The sequence below is a fragment of the Schistocerca americana genome, chromosome 5 (assembly GCF_021461395.2).
Source record: "Schistocerca americana isolate TAMUIC-IGC-003095 chromosome 5, iqSchAmer2.1, whole genome shotgun sequence".
Classification (NCBI taxonomy): domain Eukaryota; kingdom Metazoa; phylum Arthropoda; class Insecta; order Orthoptera; family Acrididae; genus Schistocerca; species Schistocerca americana.
The window spans coordinates 189563157-189584903 of record NC_060123.1 but is presented as its reverse complement, the minus strand read 5'-3'; the positions used below and the strand labels follow the sequence as shown (position 1 = coordinate 189584903).

General features: G+C 40.8%; 1 protein-coding gene across 4 annotated transcripts in view; it reads left to right on the top strand.

Annotated features, from left to right (window-relative positions):
• Nucleotides 1–21747, top strand: part of LOC124615283 (membrane-bound transcription factor site-1 protease) — a 145980-nt gene that overhangs the window by 24791 nt on the left and 99442 nt on the right. For all 4 annotated transcript variants that reach the window (XM_047143047.1, XM_047143049.1, XM_047143045.1 and 1 more), the window contains exon 3: nt 20123–20332. In XM_047143047.1, the coding sequence (XP_046999003.1) occupies nt 20123–20332 (210 nt within the window). The remainder of the gene's footprint in view (nt 1–20122; nt 20333–21747) is intronic.

Below are 21747 nucleotides of genomic sequence, written 5' to 3'. Positions count from 1 at the left end.
AATTTTGTACCCTCAAATGGCGGATGGAAAGGAAAGCCCTCTCATTCACTGAATGTCACAGTGAATCCTATAATGCTCCATTTTGTAGAGTAGGAGCTCCTCAGCACCATTGCACATTGCCCCGTCACAGCTCCTGAGTCAGATCGGATCCAGAGCCAGATGATCAAATATCTCTTGTCTGACTACAAGCGTCATCTCCTTGTCATCTTGAACCGGATCTGGTGCAGTGGCGTCTTTCCATCGCAATGGTGGGAGAGCACCATCATTGCAGTGCTCAAACCTGGAAAAAACCTGCTTGATGTGGATAGCTATTGGCCCATCAGCCTCAGCAATGTTCTTTGTAAGCTGTTAGAACGTATGGTAAATCAGCAGTTGTGTTGGGTCCTGGAGTCACGTGGCCTAATGGCTCCATGCCAGGGCAGTTTCTGCCAGGGTCACTCTAACATTGACAATCTAGTTTCCCTCGAATCTGCCATCTGAACAGCCTTTTCCAGACGCCGACACCTGGTTGCCATCTTTTTTGATTTATGGAAAGCTTACAACACAACCTGGCAACATCATATCCTTGCCACATTATACGGGTGGGGTGTCTGAGGCCCACTCCTGATTTTTATCCAGAATTTCCTGTTGCTCCATACTTTATGTGTCCAAGTTGGTGCCTCCCATAGTTCCCCCCGTATCCAGGAGAATGGGGTCCAGCAGGGCTCTGTATTGAGTGTATCTCTATTTTTAGTGGCCATTAATGATCTAGCAGCAGCTGTCAGGCCATTGGTCTCACCTTCTCTGTATGCAGACGACTTCTGCATTTCGTACTGCTCCTCCGGTACTGGTGTTGCCGAGTGGCGGCTACAGGGAGCCATCCACAAGGTGCGGTCGTGGGCTCTAGTTCACGGCTTCCGGTTTTCAGCCTCGAAGTCGTGTGTCATGCATTTCTGTCGGCGTCGTACCATTCATCCGGAACCAGAACTTTACCTTAATGACGATCCACTTACTGTAGTGGAGACATATCGATTATTTGAGCTGGTTTTCGACACCCGATTGACATGGCTTCCTCATCTTCATCTGCTGAAGCTGAAGTGCTGGCAGCACCTCAATGCCCTCTGCTGCCTGAGCAAACCAATTGGGGTGCAGATCGCTCTATGCTGCTGCCGCTCTACAGAGCCCTTGTTCAATCCTGAATTGACAATGGCAGTGTGGTTTATGGTTGCGCTTACTTGACCCATTGCACCAATGTGGCGTTCAACTGGCAATACCGGGACCAAGAAGTAGTTTACACTGACTGCTCGATGGCTGATATTCACGTTGGCTTCGCGTGTGGAGGACATATTGAACAGCACTCCTTGCCATATGGCTGCAGTGTTTTCACAGCAGAGCTGGTGGCCATTTCTCATGTCCTTGAGTGCATCTGCTCATGCCTTGATGAGTCTTTTCTTCTCTGTACTGACTCCTTGAGCGCCCTACAAGCTATCAACCAGTGATACCCCTGCCATCCTTTGGTAGCAACCATCCAGGAGTCCATGTATGACCTGGAACGGTCCAGCCTTTCCATGGTGTTTGTGTGGACCCCAGGCCACGTCAGAATCCCAGGAAATGAACTTGCCGACAGGCTGCCCAAACGCGCTACACGGAAACCGCTTCTGGAGATCGGCATTCCTGTAACTGATGTGCAGTCATTATTATGCTGCAAGGTTTTTCAGCTTTGGGAGACGGAATGGCATAATCTCAGTACGCACAATGAACTGCGTGCCCTTAAGGAGTCTACGAATGTGTGGAAGACCTCCATGCAGGACTCTCACAGGGACTCCGTGGTTCTCTGCCGGCTTCACATTGGCCATACGTGGCTAACACATGGCTACCTCCTCCGCCATGAGGACCCTCCTCGGTGTCACTGTGGCTCATATATTACTGTCGTCCACGTCTTGCTGGTCTGCCCACTTTTAGCCGCTCTGCGATAGACTTTTAACCTTCCCAGCACCCTACCTTCGGTGTTGGGCGCCGCAACAGCAGATTTAGTTTTACATTTTAATTTGTGAGGGGAGGTTTTTATCGTACCATCTAAGGGCAGGCATTTAGTTTTCTATCTGAGATCGCCACCCTCCCTCCATTTTAACTCTGTTGCACTTTCTTTGCATTTGTTTGTCTTGGTGGTCGTCTTTTCCCTATATGTGTTCATCTCGCCTTGTCTTTTTGGGGTGGACATTTTAATGTGTTGCAGAGTGGCTGGCTCATCCTCTTTCATTATTGTAATCAACCAGCCCAGACCATATGCTCTGTGGTTTTAATACCTTCTTCCACTTTTCCTTGTGTTGTATGTTTTCCCCGTTTTCTGTTTGTTCCATTCGTTTTCTCTTTAGGTGTGGTGTTTGGTGTTTTTATACCTTGCACCTTGCTTGTGTCAGGAAAAAGGGACTGATAACCCTGTAGTTTGGTCCCTTTATACCCCAAACCAACCACTTCCTATTCCAGTCTTGTCCATGTTTATCCTACCCTATCATGGCCCAGGTCACCTGTGAAAGCAGCCATGTCATTTACCAGCTCTGCTGCAATGATTGCACAGCTTTTTATGAGGGTCATTCAAATTAAACCTGGTCAGTGCATCTACCTTTGCCTTACACTTAAGATGGCACGATGTAATTGCGGGTATGATGGGGCGATCTGTTGGTAGAGAGACCGACGCTTGCGCACTGTTTGATGTTGCATAGTGCCAGTGTGGTTTCACGCCGAAGAGAAGGTGGTCCACTACTGAATATGCAGGCGAGTAAGCAGGGACAATGAGAATTTTTGGCGGTGGAGGGAATTGGAAGCCGTGAAATGTATCGACGGATGAAGGTTGTGTACGGTGAGTACAGTCAGAGTTGTTAAAGTGTTGTGAAGTGGCGCAAACTATTCCTTGAGGGGCGCGAGTCACTGGAAGACGATTTGCTCGTCCTGGACAGGCTCATCATGGTATCACACCAGAAATGGTTGCAGAAGTGAATACTTTAGTCTTGGACCACCGTGGACGAGATCCATTGGTTACTGGGTATTAGCGTGTGCGCCGCCCACACCATAATGCATCAACACTTGAACTTTCAAAAAATCTGTGCACAGTGGGCTCCACACCAACTGACTGCCGAACACCACAATACTCGAATGCTGCTGTCTTTGAGTCATCTGCAACATTATCATGAGGAGGAATACATCTTTCTGTCTCAAATTGTTTCTGTGACGAAACGTGGTGTCACCATTTTGAACCTATAACGTTCTACTCAGATCGTTATATTTAACTTTACTTTCTGTTGCCTGGAGATCATTTGATGAAGAATATAACAGTTTCCAACTTCACAAAATTTATTGAAACTGAACTGCATACTCATTACGTTAACAAAACACTGACTGACATACTTCACAGATGTCTTTGACTGACAAAACAACTCAACAACTGACTCTCTTGCAGCATCGCTGCTTTGCTTTATATAGAATTTTAACAGTAAATTTCAAAATAACCCATTATTAAATTTGTTCAATTTCTATGTTACAATTAAAATTTACAAAAAGTAAGGAAACTGATGTTAAAGCCAAATAAGGTATAGAATACAATATTAATTGACATAATTTTTTATAGTATCATCATTAGTTTTAAATACGAAAATCGATGTGAACAATATTGTCTCTTGTATTATTTATGTAATTAAACAGTTTGGATTTGGTTATAACATTCAATGACTGTAAAACTCTGGTGCTTTATCCAACTAAATACATAAAATTTACAAATAAGGCCTCAAATTCTGAAAATGGGAAAGTTATGTGATGTAAAATATTGGAGAGGTAGTTAGAAATGTAATTACAAAGGATATTAATTCAGTGGAGGACTTAAAAATAGATAACAAATGAAAATACATTGCTTGGTAATAACTTTTAAGCAATTTCTCAAGATAATGAGGTTCTCTGTGTCAACCCATCAATCAACTACAATTAAGGTAATTAGAGGCTCCAGCCATTTATGCCAACATTTCCACAGTCTCTTAATATTTGCCGCCAAATATTTAACCCTTCAATTTCTTGATTAAACATCTAGCTCTGCACCTGTACATAATTTTGTTAATGACAACAATCCCCTGACAATCACGATAATATATGTCCTTCCAGAATAGTGTATATGGTTTCACAATGAATATCAAGTGTTATAGCAAATTGGACAGAATGTTATATATAAAGGCACACATACAAGTCCCTAGGAAGCACTGACTCGTCCGACAGCCACCCAGCTGCATACAAAAAAGGCGGGATCAGTCTCTTCATAAGAGTCTTGGGGAAGGCTGTATTGTTATACACCACCCCAGCCACTCTTCCAAGTATTTCTTGTATGAATGGCTGCTAAATGCATATACATAATTTTTAAAAAAATCAAAAAAGTTTTCTTTTCTTAACTGTTACTCCAGTCACTGGGTCACATTGCGCATCGTAAGGAATTGGCAGCTCACAATCATCAGTCCTTTAGTGCTGTCCATCTTGTGTGTGCAACCTCTCTTTTTTTCTGGCTCTCTACGCTGCTGTAGCACAGTCCAATATTAGTTTTACAGTTTTTAATTTTTTCATCCAGATCAGGTACGGATTTGGATACGGTTCTCTCGATACAAACAGGAATGAACTCATTACTCAAGGTACTCGTGCAGGTTACAATTAAGGTCACATCTGGTATAAATATGTCAAAATCATTCACATAATATCCTATACTAATAGCATATTTATGAACAAAATCACACAAAGATAAGTATCTCTAAACTGTAAAGATTTAGCTATATACAGATTAAAGTCAATGAACAAAAACAAATTGTATATGTATCCTTTCTTTTTGATTAATATTTCAGTATATTCCCCTATACAGTATATTTGACCCCCCAGATCTCATTTAACTCTTTATCATATCAAACATAAACTTACAGATTGTTCATTATCACGCCGTCTTGTAATGACAAACTTTTCACAAAATGTCTTTTGTCACATTGCAACTTGTGCATTCAGTAACACGTGTACATCTTTAATATTGTCCATTTGTATATCTCACTAGCAAATTCATAAAATCATGAGCATGCTTCTAATTCTTAAAGAACCACCCATAAAATCAAATACATGCTCTACAGAGTATAACTACAACAACTGGTCAATTACTGCTGTAGAAAAGGCAAATTTAGTACACAGTTTACATTTTCAAATTATTCCTCAAATAATGTCACTCAATAGTCATATTACGTACAGAAAACTTGTACTACAGAGAATGGGTTTTATTTACAGTAAATAACTTCATTACAGGTTTATAGATGAGTAAAAGATGTAGCATCCGAAAACGGTAAGAAGAAAATAGAACGCTGCATAGCTCGGAGACCTAGTGCTCGCCACGCACTTGACACAAAGATGTGTCCTCCTGAGGGCTTTTTCATCATCTCATTTTTTCTTGGTGTTTGACATTTGCTTATAGGGTTGCAGTTCAGTTATGTTATGTAGACCAAATAACATTCCAGACTTTGGATACACTAACCTGTATGCATTTGGGTGTGGCATAGACTGAATTTGAATGGACCAATATAGATATCAAAGAATTTCTTTAATTTGTTACTTATAGCCTTGGATTTTTCATGTGTCTTCACCAGGATCAGATCATCGATTTTAAAATTTGTAGGTTTCAACTTCGTATCATTTTTGTTTTGCCTCAATTTCCCTTGTTCCATTACTTCCTTGACTATTTCTTCTCTTTCCTGTGGACTCATAGCCTTACATGGTGGGAATCCAACTAATTCATTGATCATATTCGGTGGTTTCTTGTGGTAGATAATTTCATGTGGGCAGAACCTTCAAAGCTGTCTACATACTCTTACATGATTTTTGTTGCAATAAGTTCTAAATAATCTCCCTATTTCTCTCATGTAATGCTCAGCCGGATTGCTTGACGGGTGATAAGCAGATATCAGAATATGGTTTATGTTCTTATCCTCAACAAATGTTTTCCAAAGTTTAGAAGTAAATTGTGCTCCATTGTCAGAAAGTATGCTCTTCGGTTTTCCTACCTTTGTGAAATAGTCTCTTCTAATTTTCAAAATGACTTGTTGCTTTCTTCAACGGATATAGTTTAATGAATTTTGAAAAAAGATCAACCATGACAAATATGTAACAAAATCCTCTTTTAGCCTTAGGCAATGATCCATAAAGATCAACTGCTACAAGTTGTAGTTGTTCTTGTGGAAAGATGTTTTGCATATATCCTTTGCAGGTTTGATTACTAACTTTTACCATCTCTAAGGCTGATTGGGGTGCCTTCTCCTCTGCTCCCATCCCCCCTGTATTGCCACACAACAGTGTTGATGAATTTACACAGACTTTGACTGCCGCCATCCTTTCAGCAGTTCTTTCAGCAATCCCTTCTTCCTTAGGTTCCCCCCGCCGGAAGATGGTCCCTTGGTGGACTCTGTAAATTGCTGCAGCCATAAAAGACCGAAACGGATTTGCTGGGAACAATATGTAGCTGCCGTAGGCCCACACACCCCCTTTTCACAAGTCTGGGCAAAACTCTGGTGAATTTTTGGCCACCATCCTCCCACCGGGGATTCAGGAATTTCTGTGCATGGTGTTGTCCTTACCAATCCGGACTTTGTAGTAGAAAATTTCGCTCAACACTTTGCTCAAGCATCAGCATCGACTCAGTATCCGCCCACATTCCTTCTGCTGAAGGAGTGCTCAGAACTACTGCCTTTGTCTTTTGTTTCTCGCTGCTTGGAGCCATATCATGCCCCATTCAGCGAGTGGGAATTTGCCAGCACCCTCACCCTTGTCCTGGCACTGCTCCTGGACTGGATCGGATACATAACCAAATGCTCCAACACTTATCGGTGGCTGGCCACCATTGTATACTGACCCTCTTCAACCGTCTGTGAAGTGAGGCAGTCTTTTCTACCTTGTGGCAAGGCAAGCATTGTTGTTCCAGTGTTGAAGCCAGGAAGGCACCTCTTCAGTTGGATAGCTACTGTTCAATTAGCCTTACTAACATCCTCTGCAAGCTCCTTGAACGCATGGTGAGTCAACGGCTGTTTTGGATCCTTGAATCACGCGGCCTTTGGTCATCGACTCAAAAGTTGTTTTTGCAGTGGCCGCTCTATGATGTATAACTTGATCCACCTGGAGTCTGCTATCTGGTCAGCTTTTGCCCATTGGCAACACCTCCTTGCAGTCTTCTTTGATCTGCATAAATCCTATAACACCACCTTGCACCACCACATCCTCACCGCCCTTCACAAATGGGACCTTCGTGGCACTCTGCCAATTTTCACCTGTAATTTCCTTTCTTGTCGCTCTTTTCGGGTCCAAGTTGGCTCCTCCTACAGCACTCCCCATCGGCAAGAAAATGGGGTTCCACAGTGTTCTGTGCTGAGTGTCTCTCTCTTTCTCGTAGCCATTAGTGGTCTGGTGACAGCTATTGGCCCAACAGTATCCCCCTCTTTGTATGCTGACAATTTTTGTATCTACGTCGCTTCCTCCGTAATGGACGCTGTAGGACGCCATCTAAAGGGGGGGGGGGGGGCGGCGCAATCTACCGGGGTTCTCTCCCATGGCTTTCAGTTTTTGGCAGCCAAGTCATGTGTCATGCATTTCTGCCATTGCTGCACAGTCGATCCCCTTCCCCACTCCATCCCCATTCCATGGCCAGCCCCTTGAGGTGGTGCACACCCATCGCTTCTTGGGGCTGGTCTTCTCCAGCTGAAGAGGACATGCTGGTCCAATCTCAATGTTCTTAGGTGTTTGTGCAATACCCTCTGAGGTGCCAACCGCTCTGTTCTCCTGTGATTGTATCGGGTGTTGGGCCGGTCTCGTTTAGACTATGGAAGTCCTGTCTATGGTTCTGCGTCGCCTTTGACATTGCAGATACTAGACACCATCGACCACTGAGGGATCCGACTTGCGACTGGTGCCTTCCAGATTAGCCCCGTACTTAGCCTTCTGGCAAAGGCAGGGATTCCACCACTGCGAGTTTTTCGCCAACAACAGCTAATATCTTATGCACTCTGCATTCGCTGCACCCCAAAGCACCCTAATTATGGTCTCCTTTATCCAGACATGGTGATCACCCTGCCGCAGCAGCAGCCACGATGTGGGCTTACCATGGCTGTCCCCATTCAGTCTCTCTTTTCTGAGCTCCAGCAATTCCCTTTACCGCCTCTTTTCTCCCCTCACACACGTTCCCTTCCATAGTGTGTCTCTTGGCCGCAGTTCTGTCTTGATCTCTCACTCGATTCAAAGGATTCCGCCCCTCCGATGGCTTTTCGCCACCAGTTCTACTGTCTCCTCAGTTCTCTTCAGAGTTCAGAAGTGATCTATACTGATGGCTCCATGGTTGCTGGTCACACTGGTTTTGCTTACACCTATGTGCGATGCACGGAACTCCATTCCTTGCCAGATGGCTGTAGTGTCTTTACTGCAGAATTGGTAGCCGTTTTGCACACACTGGACCATAACCGCTCTTGCTTCATTATCTGTAGTGACTCGTTGAGCGGTTTGCACGCTATCGGCCAGTGCTTCCCCCACTGGTCATTGCTATCCAGGACTCCCTTTCTCTTCTTCCTCAACGTGGATGTTCAGTGATTTTCATTTGGACCCCAGGCCATGTTGGGATTCCCGTCAATAAACTTGCTGATTGACTGGCTAAATTAGCTACTACCAGGCCATCTCCTGCTATTGGCATTCCAGAAATAGACCTTTGCTCAGCATTACGTTGTCAGGTTTTGGGCCTTTGGGATGCAGAATGGCACACTCTTTCTTCGCCGAACAAGCTCAGGACGATTTAGGATTCTACAATTCCGTGGCGGTCCTCCTTCCAGGCCTCTCGTAAGGCCTCTGTCGTACTGTGCCATCTCCGTATCAGCCATACTTGGCTAACTCATAGTTATCTGCTCCGTCGTGAGGACCCCCCTCTTTGTCATTGTGGATTGATGTTGACTGTGGCTCACATCTTATTGGACTGCCCCAACTTAGTCACCGTGTGGACTTTTAGCCTTCTAGACTTGTTACTCCTGGTGTTGGCTGACAATGCCTCAGGGTGGATCTCGTTTTACGTTTTATTTGTGATGGGGCTTTTTATCGCTTTATTTAAGGGAGGGACCTTCCACCCTAGCGGTGAGTGGAGGGGCTGGCGGGCTCTCTTGCTCCCCCCTTCTCCCTGAATGGATTGGCTTCAACTGGGTTTGGTGGTTCACCGTGGCCCTCTGCCTTCCCACTTCTTTCCTTATGGGGTCTGTTATGTCTTGATCATCTCTCTTGTCTCCTGTGTGTCTTCCTTCACACCCCTGTCATTAGTCACTGTCTTTCCCTCACCTTTTCTTCCACCCTTTTCCTTCCTTCCCTGTCAATAGTTTATCATTTTATGGACATTGTAGTTCCCTTTTCTAATGTGGGATTTTATCAGTTTTAGCTAATCCAAGGTCGGAGGGACTGATGACCACGTAGCTTGGTCCCTTCTACACCCTACCACCCAACTAACTTTTACCCTCTGGCACCTGTCACATGTAGATAATTGCTTCATCTTTCTCCTGGCAATGTTGTAAAAGTACCCATTTTCTTGGATCTTTTGGGTACATTTCAGTGTCCCACAATGTCCGAAACTCTCACGTACGTACTTTATCAATTTCAATATACTGCTCTTGCCAACACAATCTCCAAGCATCATTGTCTGCACTGTATCTCCTGAAAGTATACCCTTGTGAACTTAATACTGCTCTACTTTTTCATATGCTCTCTTATCCAGATAACTTTTAACTAATTTCCAATTGGAATCATGATTCCAATATCTACAGAGGTCATTACAAATTTTCCTGATTTCATTCTTATCTTTCACCCCTTTTTGATACATAATCCGAAATTCCCTTTCACACTCATCACTGTTATTTTCACCTTCTCAACCCATTGGCAATCTTGATACAGCATCAGGAATTAGATTTCCTTCACCTTTTATATACTTTACTGTATAGTTGAACTGCTGGAGGAATAGCACCCACCTGGTTATCCTGCTGTGATGCAAAGTACACTTTTGTATATAGATCAAAGCCTTATGGTCTGTGTGTACTACTACTTGATGTCCTAATAAGTAATTCTTGAACGTGGTGAAAGCCCATATACTGCTAACAATTCTTTTTCAGTTACGGTATATGACTTCTCATGTTTTGTAAAGTTCTACTGGCAAAAGCTATTGATCTATGCTCCATAACACCATCTACAATCTTTTCTTGGAACAAATGAACTCGCGGTCCATAGTCACTGCTTTCGGTCATAATGCAAAATGGCTCTGTAAGATCAAATCTGTATAAAATTTTGCTATTGCACCTCTGTTTCTTGATGTTGTCCAATGCTTCCTGACAATCCTTGTCTGATAACCAAATGGTGTTCTTTTTCAACAAGTTGTTCAAACATGGTGCATTTAAAGCTTGATTGCTGACAAACTTCCGGTAGTAGCCACAAATTCCATAGAACGAATTAAGTTGTTTCCTAGTCTTGGGCGCAGGAAATTTTGCAATGTCTTCAAGTTTTTCTTCATCAGGCAAGATTCCTTCTTCTGAGATGGTATGGCCTTAAAATTTGAGCTGTTTAACTTCAAATTTGCACTTCTCTAGTTTTAATGACATGACTCCCTGTCTCAATCTGTAACACACTTCACCCAACAAACGTATATGTTCTCCCCAAATCTTTCCTATTACAAGTATGTCATCAACATAATGGATTAGTTTGCTGAACAGTTCTTTTCCTAGAACAGAATCCAATGCTCGGATAAATTCTGCATCTGATATATTAAGGCCAAATGGTACAACACAATAGCAATAACATCTTCCTCCATACAAAAATGCAGTATATTTTCTAGGCTGAATCTCCGATGGTACCTGATGGAAACCTGCTGTTAAGTCTAAACTAGACATGTACTTCATATGTTCAAACTTATATAATAACTCGTCTATGTTCTCAGGGTGATCAGTTTCCCTCTCAAGGTATTTTTTAAATGTCTTGAATCGAGCACAAGTCTTATTCCACCATCACGTTTGGAGACTACCAGCAACGAGTTATTGTGTGCACTATTGCACCTTTCAATTATTTCCCACTCTTCCATCTTTTGTAGTTATTTCTCCACAGCTTTTCTTTTTGAGATGGATACTCCATATGGTTTGATGAAAAATGGTTTTAGATTAAGTCTACATTCACAGTTTTTCACTTTTCCAGGTTTCTCACTAAACACATATTTGTATTCCACAACAAACTACCTAATTGACCTGTCTGTTCTTTATCTAGACTTTACCAGCTTCTTTTAGTTTGAGTGGCCACTAATTCAGCATACTTGTCCTCACTGCATTCTTCTTCATTGTCTTCCTTGTTAACATCAATCTTTTCATTTGCACAAATCACTGTTCTCTAGGCAATTTTGGATGATTAGTTCAGTCATATGTGTTACATCTGTCTTTGGGTTCGTAAGCCTTAACTTTTTTGTTGTTCCAGTCAAAATCTGCATTTACTCCGTGTATCCAATTCATTCCAAACAAAATATTTTCATTGAGGTCAGGTACTACAAAATATCCTTGGTTATACTGTACATCATTAATGGCGAAAGACATTAAGGCTTGGCTGTTTACAACTTTGCTGTGCCTACCAGTTGCTCCATTAATTTTGATTTCAATAACAGGATATTCTTCAAAGTCAGCACTGTGTCTTATCTGGTCTCTAAATTTTTCAGAAATGGCACAAACAGGACTACCTGTGTCTAAGGGGCAAACTCCCTCATAATTTACAACTTTTATATGTATATACGGGCAACCTAAAACTGTTTTCTTCCTCCTTTCCTCATCTTCATGCAACAGATCATCCTCAATCTCTATAAAGTCGAAGTCGTTTATACCATTTTTGTGTGCACAATTCCTCTTACTTGTCTGAATTTTACTTAGAGCTACATCAGATGATTGCTTGATTTCATGTCCCTCTTTTACACATAGTCTGATTTTCCTGGAACTGATCTCACTGTAAGCTTGCTGATTGGTTCTACCTTCCCAGTTGGAATACAGTTCTTCACAAATAATCTTGATGACCCTTTTTACTCTGTCATTGTCACTATAATCCTTGTAAGTATCCCATAAAGTTTCTAGCATCACATCTAAATCATAATGGCTGTCCACATGTTCCTTATCTGATGAACCTTCCCAGTTTTCATTGGCACAATCTGGTTCTCATATTCTTCACCAATAGTACTGACATCATCTTCTTCACTGTTAATTAAATATTCTTTAACCTCCGTATACACCATGCCACAATTCTTCTTCCCATTCATCATTACTACTGACACTTTCACTATCAATATTACCACACATGCTATCATCTCCAATACTAGACACTTCTACAACATCTTTACAAGGTTCATTGGAATTGTTGACAAGTACACTAGTACAAGTATCATCACTTAAGTGCTTAACACGCATAGATTCTTCCTCCATTAATTTACTTTATCCAAACTCATCAAGACTACCATCAGAACCAACATTTTCTTCGCAAACTTCTTCACCACATTGATTATATAGACTTTAGATAGTTTCCTCATGTAATGGAACTTCAACATTCTTGCAGATGCTAATACATTCGATCTTCCACACTTTCATTCATACTTTTCCAGTATTTATTGTCAAACTGTAATTTGCTAATCTGATGTGCTCTTCTTACATTAGTTCTGTCATTTCCACTCCAATATCTTCGATTACTCTGTCTTGTGTAATTATTTTCAGTGTCTCTAGGCCAGTGGTGTTTAGCCTGATTTCGGTACTTATTTCTCGCCCCAAACTGACAGGCTTCCGATGAGGCATCCATCAGTTTAAATTGCCTCATCTTGATTGGTGATTATCTAATTGTCTGTAACTATTTTCCCAAGGTCTCTCCCTGTCCTCTGTTCCCATTCCCATTGCTATGGTTGATCCATCTGTTATCACTTCTATTGTAACCACTATTATTATTATGATTTTCATTATCATCCTGCCTTGATTCCTGCACTGATTCCACCGCCCAGATGGTTGATTGCCAAATCTGCCATTATTTAACCTCTCATTTCTCTCAAAGGCTCTATCCAATGTATCTACTTATTTCAAGAACTGATCTACAGAGTCGTCTGATCCTTAAATCAACTCCCACTGTACTCTTTTCGGCAATCTCCTTTTTAAGGCATCTATTTGTATTAGTTCATCAAAAGGTTTGTCTAAGTATACTAATTTCCTCAAATGGCTTTCACAAAAACACTTCAAGCTACCATCACCTTCCCTATACATTCGACCATTCAAAAACTCACTTTTAATCCTAGCTTGCTCAGATTCTGACCAAAACTTATTTAAGAACTTTCTTTCAAATTCATTATATGATTTGGTAGAATTTACATTGTGATTGGCCCATGAGATTGCCTCACTGTCTAAAAATTGCTTAACAGATTTAATTTTAACATTTTCTGTCATGTCATTACTAAAATTGTCCTGACATCGCTATAAAAAAATCAACAGGGTGCAATTTCCCATCTCCTGGAAAGCATTTGAAAAGTATGCCTCCCCATACACAATTACTATTGCTAACAAAATTTCTTTGGGCCACACCCTCTTGCAATTCTACAACTTTCTCACTTAAATCTACAACATTATTTTTACACAAATCTATTTTTTCATCACACTTCAGTTCTACATAACTTATTTGATTAGAAATGTCTGTAAGTTTTAACTAAGAGTTCCCTTTGTAAGTTTCTGCTTTTTCTTCTAAGATTCTCCTAGTTTGAACAACCTCTACTTTAAGTTTAGAATTTTCTACTTCTACATATTCATCCAGTTTTCTGAATCTCTCCTCATTTTTGGACAACTTTTGTGTAAAATTAGTTTCCAATACATCAGCCTGTTCCTCCACTGCTCCTACATGAATACTGAGTTCACCCTGCCCTGTCTCAACAGTCATTTTTAGTGCTGCCAAACCCTCTTGGATTTTCCTTATCAGAATGGTATTTTCAGTAACAGTATCCTTTAATCCCGCCATTTGTTCACTTAATTCCTGTCTTAACTGTAGATTTTGCTGACTCAACTGTTAACCTTGCTGACCAATATCCTGCCTAATCTGTCCCATTTTGTTCCTTCACTTCTTTCATATGCTGCATTAATAACATTAATAAACCATCTCCGCCTACTCTTCCTTATGCAATTGGAGTACTCATGGTGACATTTTCACTGAAACCATCTCCACCAAAACTTTGATCTACACTTGGATTACTGTTGGACGATAGTTCACTGATACATGATCCTAGGTCCGAAGTGTTTTCTACAGATTCACCACCTACATGCTTCTCTTCGTTCATTTTCGTAGTCTCATTGTTGATCATAAAAAAAAAAATCACACAACACTATTTAAAATTAGAAAATTAAAAGCACAGTTACTCATCTGAATTCCAGTGGCACAGTCTGAGAATCTGGTCCATTATCATCAGGTAATTATATTCAACAGATGATTGCGATCTTCCCACAGCAGTCTTACCCCTTCAGTCTTACCCCTTCAGTCTTACCCCTTCAGTCTTACCCCTTCAGTCTTACCCCTACAGTCTTACCCCTTCAGTCTTACCCCTTCAGTCTTACCATAGACTGTCACCACAAATAATTAAAGTTGGCATCATTTATCTCTTGCATTGGTTTTCTACATAGCCTGAAACAGTCATTCATTAAACACAGTTCCAATTTCAATCATCGAATCCCAGCTCAACTCCACCAAATATAATGTTCCGCTCAGATCGTTACATTTAACTTAACTTTCTATTGCCTGGAGATCATTTGATGAAAGAATATAACAGTTTCCAACTTCATAAAACTTATTGACAACTGAACTGCATACTCGTCACATTAACAAAACATCGACTGACATACTTCACAGATCTCTTTGACTGACAAAACAACAACTGACTCCCTCGCAGCATCGGTGCTTTGCTTTATATAGATTTTTAACAATAATTTTCAAAATAACCTGATGTTACAATTAAAATTTACAAAATATAAGGGAATTGATGTTAAAGCCAAATAAGGTATAAAATACAATATTAATTGACATAATTTTTTATAGTATCATCATTAGTTTTAAATATGTAAATTGATGAGAACAATATTGCCTTGTATTATTTATGTAATTAAACAGTTTGGATTTGGTTACTAACATTCAATGACAGTAATAATCTGGTGCTTTATCCGACTAAATACATAAAATTTACAAATAAGGCCTCAAATTCTGTAAATGGGAAAGTTATGTGATGTAAACAAGTGGAGACTTAATTAGAAATGTGATTACAAAGGATATTAATTACAGAGGAGGACATAAAAATAGATAACAAATGAAAATACATTGCTTGGTAATAACTTTTAAGCTGTTTCTCAAGATAATGAGGTTCTCTGTGTCAACACATCAATCAACTGCAATTAAGGTAATTAGAGGCACCAGCTGCTTATGCCAGTATTTCCACAGCCTCTTAATATTTGCTGCCAAATATGTAACACTTCAATTTCTTATTAAATATCTTACTCTGCACCTGTACATAATTTTGTTAATGACAACAGTCCCCTGACAATCACGATAATATACATCCTTCCAGAACATTCTATATGGTTTCACAATGAATATCAAGTGTTTCAGCAAATTGGACGGAATGATAGATATAAAGACACACAAACAAGTCCCTAGGAAGCACCGACTCGTCCGACAGCCACCTGGATGCATGCAAAAAAGGCAGTATCATTCTCTTCATTAGAATCTTGGGGAAGGCTGTATCGTTATAAACCAGAAAGCAAACGTCAGAGCATGCAGTGGAAACATGCGACTTCGCCACCTCCAAAGAAATCAAAAATCAAAGGTCATGCACACCAGTTCTAGTAAAGTCATGATGTCATTCTTTTTTCACCACAAGGGCCCACTACCTCTTGAGTTCCTGAAATGGGGAACCGCCACCAATGTCCAACGTTATCAAGCCACTTTACAAAACCTTAGATGGGACATCAAGTTGAAACACCAAGGCATGTTGTCCAATGGCGTTATCCTCCTGCATGATAATGCCCACCCACACACAGCCAATGCGGTGAAGACAACATTGAAGCACTTTTGGTGGGAAATGCTGGGACATCCAGCACACAGTCCCGACCTTTCACTGTGTGACTTTCATGTGTTTGGACCTCTAAAACAAGCTGTTCGAGGATATCGATTCGCAGCAGACGACGAAGTGTTTGACTGGGTCCAGACCTGGATCCAACAGCAGCCTACTACCTTCTTCAAGGATGGAATTGACTGGCTAGCGTCGCAATGAGATAAATGTGCCAACAGTTTTGATGACTATTTTTTAGTGTGTACTGTGTATAACTACATTTTTAAGTTAATAAAATTGTTACCCTTACTCTAGTGAGCGGGTTTCGTTTGAACGCCCTTAACATATTTGTATGACTACCAACCAGCTTTCCACCAAGATGAAAGGCCTCTGCCACACTGTGACCAATAGCAAAGTAGACCATCCTGTGGCACAACATGCTGCTGAACTTAACACACTTGATTTCAGTGGCTGCTTCACTGTCCGAGCCATCTGGATCGTTCCCTCCAACACCAGCTTTTCTGAACTGTGCACATGGGAATTATCCTTACAGTATGTTGAGGGTCACTGCCCCCATAATTATCCTGGCGTCAGCCTATGGTAACATACTGTCTTCACATCCTCGACCCAACAGTTTCCACCTCCTCTGTCCTGTCATCTCCCTATTCTCATCTCCCATACTGTTTATTTGCAGCTCTCTGCCAAAGCATTTGCCCATCTTTCCCTGCTCCTCTCTTTCGTTGCTCCTTTTCTCCACCTCCCTGCTCCACAACCTCCTGATACTGCACCTCTTAACAATCTAGTCTATGCACACTCCACCAGACAGCATTCGTCTCTCTCCCCATCTGTACACTATCATCCCTTCCCCTTCCCCACCCCTTCCAGATTGCCGCTTGCATCCCATGTGATAGTTGCATTCCAGCTCAAGAAGCTGGAGTTAGCAGCCTGTGTGTGTGTGTGTGTGTGTGTGTGTGTGTGTGTGTGTGTGTCGTTTTTCTTTACAGTAATCTGTCGTTTCCTACAGTGTTGATATTCCTTCCGGGAGTTTCCATTGCTTGTAATTAAAATTGTGTTTGTCGTGACTACATTTATAGGATGGAAACTGTCTACAGATGTATTAATGCATAAGTATTGTTTAATCATACCATTGCTGAGCCGTTACTGGCATCAGTTACAGGTGTCAAATATTTGATGTATTCCTCCATGGTAATTGAATGTGGTATGATAACATAGTTCCAGATTGAAGTCAGTAAGTTTCTCCTCCTCCTCCTCCTCCTCCTCCTCCTCCTCCAGTACTGCTTACCAACCAAATACTCTCACCAAGTTTTATTAATCGAAGAAATGGAGAAAATTCAAGGAAGTTCTATACAATGTTCCGGGGGGCATTGTTTAGACAATGCAAGAGCACATCAAAAAATACTCAACAGCTTCCATTGTGATATACTAGAAAAAAGCTACAGTGTCTCACGTAAGAGCTTGTCTGATGGTTCCTTGCACATGCCTGGGATGTTCCCTATAAATCAATCCCTTCATTTTGTCAAGTTGTGCAATAAATTTCTTTTTTTCCCCAATTCAGTTCAGTACATCTTGATTGGTTATTCGATCTACCCATCTAATCTTAAGCATTCCTCTGTAGCACCCATTTCAAGACCTTCTAACCCCAGACAAGTACTTGCAGAAAATGACTTTACACTCTGTGTTAACAAATTCTTATTTTTCAGGAGTTCTTTCTTGCTGTTGACAGTTTGCATTTTATATCCTCTCTCCTAATGCTGTCATCAGTTATTTTACTAGCCATATAGTGTCTCATTTCAGAATCTAAATCCCTCCACATCATCTGATTTGAGAGCACTTTGCTTTTTTGAGTGTTTGCAGCTGTTCAGATTGTTAACATGTGTTTGTGAAACAGTTGACAGGCAGTTCTAGCTGTTAAAATGTATGAGCTAGAGAATCATTGTAATATGAGTATTGTGCCCTTGTTATTTGGGTGCACTAAATTATCCTTTTGAATGGAGTCTGGTTTAATTAAAAAAACTACCCCTAAAGAGGCACCTAATTTCCACACTGTCATTTTTTAGATGTTATCTTGTGAAGCATGGCCATCAAGTACAAGGCAAAGAGTGTGGGTGCCAGCAAAAAACCTTGGTTAAGCCTGTTTTTAGTTGGAAATTTTTGGAGCTGTCATGACAGAGCATGACTAGTGACATCACTGTGGAGTGAGTTGATCATGTATACAAAATGTACAGTGCAGCCAAAACACCTTGGAATCATCCTTGTGGCATCTCTAGGTATGGCATCAAAGACCTTCTCTAGGTCATAGGATTTTGTGAAGAGAGATCAGAGCTGTTGTTCTACATTTCTCTTACAAGTGACTGGTGTAGAAGGTCCTGTCAGTGGTACCTCAAGTGGCACAAAAGCCACAATTAAATCCAAGGAGAATTTAGTTGAGGCAGTCTGAAGCCTAAATTCTAGCAAACATTTTTTCTATGGTTAAGATCACAGATACGCCACAATAATTTCCACTGATGCTACAACCACATTTCTCGAAGCTGGTGGCTTATGATATTTTTCATGCCAGTGGTTGCTGTCTGAGTTTCCCAAAAAGGAAAAAAGAATCAGAATAAAGGTTATGATGTGAAGGTGTAATCCTCCAATTTGTTCGAATGCTATAGGAATGTTGACAAGGCCAGGGGTATTTTTCGATTTCTGACTTTGTTACCCTCTGCGAATGATGGTGGTCCAGCCACTCAAAATTGTGAAGGTTGTTACATTTATTCTTTTATAAAAAAAAAAAAAAAAAAAAAAATACCACTGTCACTGCCTACAACTGTTTTCGTGGAATCCAGTTTGGCTAACCAGCAGCAGAGGAGTTGTAGTTCAGTTATGAGTTAAGTTTCTTTCCAGAAACTCGGGACATCTTTGGTGTGAATTTGAATGAGAGTGGTTGTTGATTTCCATTATTTTGATCTGGCTTTTGTGTCTCAGTTTCTGAAAAACATTAAACTCTTAATCTTTAAATAGAGCCATGGCAGTCATGTGGATTACACTGCATTCATCTCAATCCTTGTACACGGCACTTATAAAGCTCAATGTATGAACAAAACTGCAGTAAACCACTAGATCTGACAATGTCTTTTTATGCTGTTGTAACATTCAATATAAATAACACAAAATGAAGGTCCACAAGAAAACTTTCTGAGTACAATTTGTGGCACTGCTGCCAGCTGTTTCTTATTGCCTTTGCTGTGGCTTCCCGTTCATTGTTTTGTGTCTGTGGAAGGACCCTTGCTCCACTCTGTTGCTCTTTACTTCTGTTTCCTTAACCTAATCATGAATATTTTCTTCTCAGTACTCTCTATGGCATTGGGCAGTAGGAACTAACTGTCAGTATTATTTCATGTCTGTTTTCCATTCACGCAAGGAACATCAGCCTTTAACTTTTTGTAGCAGTTAATGATACCAATATTTTGTAAACAATGTCTTTTGGCATTTTCATTGACTCTAATTGCAGGGAGCAGCAAAAGAGCTTTTATCCAGTCTCTGTATTTCTGTCAAACAGAACATTCTTAGGTTATTCCAGTTACCAATCTTATATAGTACACTTACAAAAGATTGGGAATATTTACTTTTAGAATCATACCGTTTTGTTACAGACTAACAGCAAGAAGGAAGAAAAAGTATATAGTACTCTACCTGCATCTGAATATCAAAATTTATAGCACAAGTATGACAGAGATTGAGCTCGGACACTTCTTATCTTTTCACCATCACATTGCTCTGCTATCTTATGTGCCACTTAAAACAGTCAGTTGCACATTGTTTTTTGTTGTTTACTTTGTTTCTATTTAGCATTTTTATTTAAGGTAGCAATAAAGGATAAGAATTACGACCCTGCGAAGCAAAGTCAGTACTTCATACTGATACAGAATGTATATACATATAGAGCTGTTGTGACCAAAGCTGTACTATAGGATTTATGTTTTACTTTTTAATTTTCAGCTAGATGAAACAGAGAAACTTAATGGATTGGAAGCTCTCAGTGACCATCCATCTGTGAGACGTGTAACACCACAGAGAGTAGTTCACCGTACTCTCAAATATGTGAATCTTACAGATGATCAGCAGCGTAAATCTGAATGCACGGGATCAAACTGCCTTCAACCGACGTGGCAATCATCTCGTCATATGCGAAGATCAAGTCTGGCCATTGTAAGTAAAAATATAATAACAGACAACTGTTAGTAGCAGGTTTTAATGATATACGAGTCACAAACTATTTTTATTTGTCATAAATCTACCAATGTAACATTGATGATTCATGTTTATGAAATTTCTGATGCCACTGTGAAAAGGACTCCATGTTTGAAACTGTTGAGTAAACAAAATCCTGTTTGCTGCAGGGGTACATTTAGGACCACAGTTATATTTGGTGTGCACACACGATGCGGTGCAGATGCCCGATTAAATAATAAATTAATAAAGATAATTGTACATGGTAACAGTTTATTTATTTTGAGGAAAATCTAACATAAAATTAATTCTAGAAATGTGGCTACTAATGACATTTGTGAGGTCTTAATATAAGCACACCAGACAAGAAATTAGTCACCCCAAGGAGATGTTAATACCACATAACACAACCTCTAGCCTTGACAATGGTATCAGTTTAACAGTGAAGAGTGTCCACCAATTTCTCAGGTGTCTCATGTGTCTCTGAAGACTCCTCCATGATGATAAGATCCTGTAGAGCTACCAGATTGCAAGTATGTTGCTTGCTACGTTTCACTCACTGTTCCAAATAGTCTCAGACATTTTTTATGAATTTAGGATTTGGTGATTAAGCAGACCAGTTGAGGTGCAATAGTGTGTCTGTTACTCAAACCAGGAATGTATACATGCAGGCCCACGAACATACCTCGGAAAATGGGAGTGTTCAGAGCATACTAACCCTGAAGATGTAGAACAAAGGACAACACATGATCTGCAAGGCTGCTGAAATAAACATCCTACTTGATGTTCACAGTAACATGAATGAGATGATCCAAATCATGGTACGAAAAACACCCTCCAAACACCAAACAACCTCTCCTGGCATGAAGTACACACTCCAGGTTAAATGACTCATTTAGCTGCCAGGCTGTCAGTGTATTTGATAACATGCATCTGTGGAAACGAGGTGAAATTGTGACTTGCCAGACAAGGTAACTTCTTAATTAATAGAACCCAGTTTGTTGTTCTCAATGGTGAGTGTTCAACAGAGATGAAGGTATTGTCAGGAGCATGCCAATGAGGTGTGATAGGACAGCTATTATTTTCGGTATAGTCTGCCTCAATAGCTGAGTGATCAGTGCGATGGAATGCCATGCAAGGGGGCTCGGGTTTGATTCCCGGTTGGGTCAGAGATTTTCTTCGCTCAGGGACTGGGTGTTGTGTTGTCGTCATCATCATCATCATCATCATCATCATCATCATCATCATCATCCGCATCAATGCCCAAGTCACCGAAGTGGCGTCAACTAAAAAGACTTGCACCAGGTGACCCAGCCGGCCGCGGTGGTCTAGCGGTTCTAGGCACGCAGTCCGGAACCGCGCGACTGCTACGGTCGCAGGTTCGAATCCTGCCT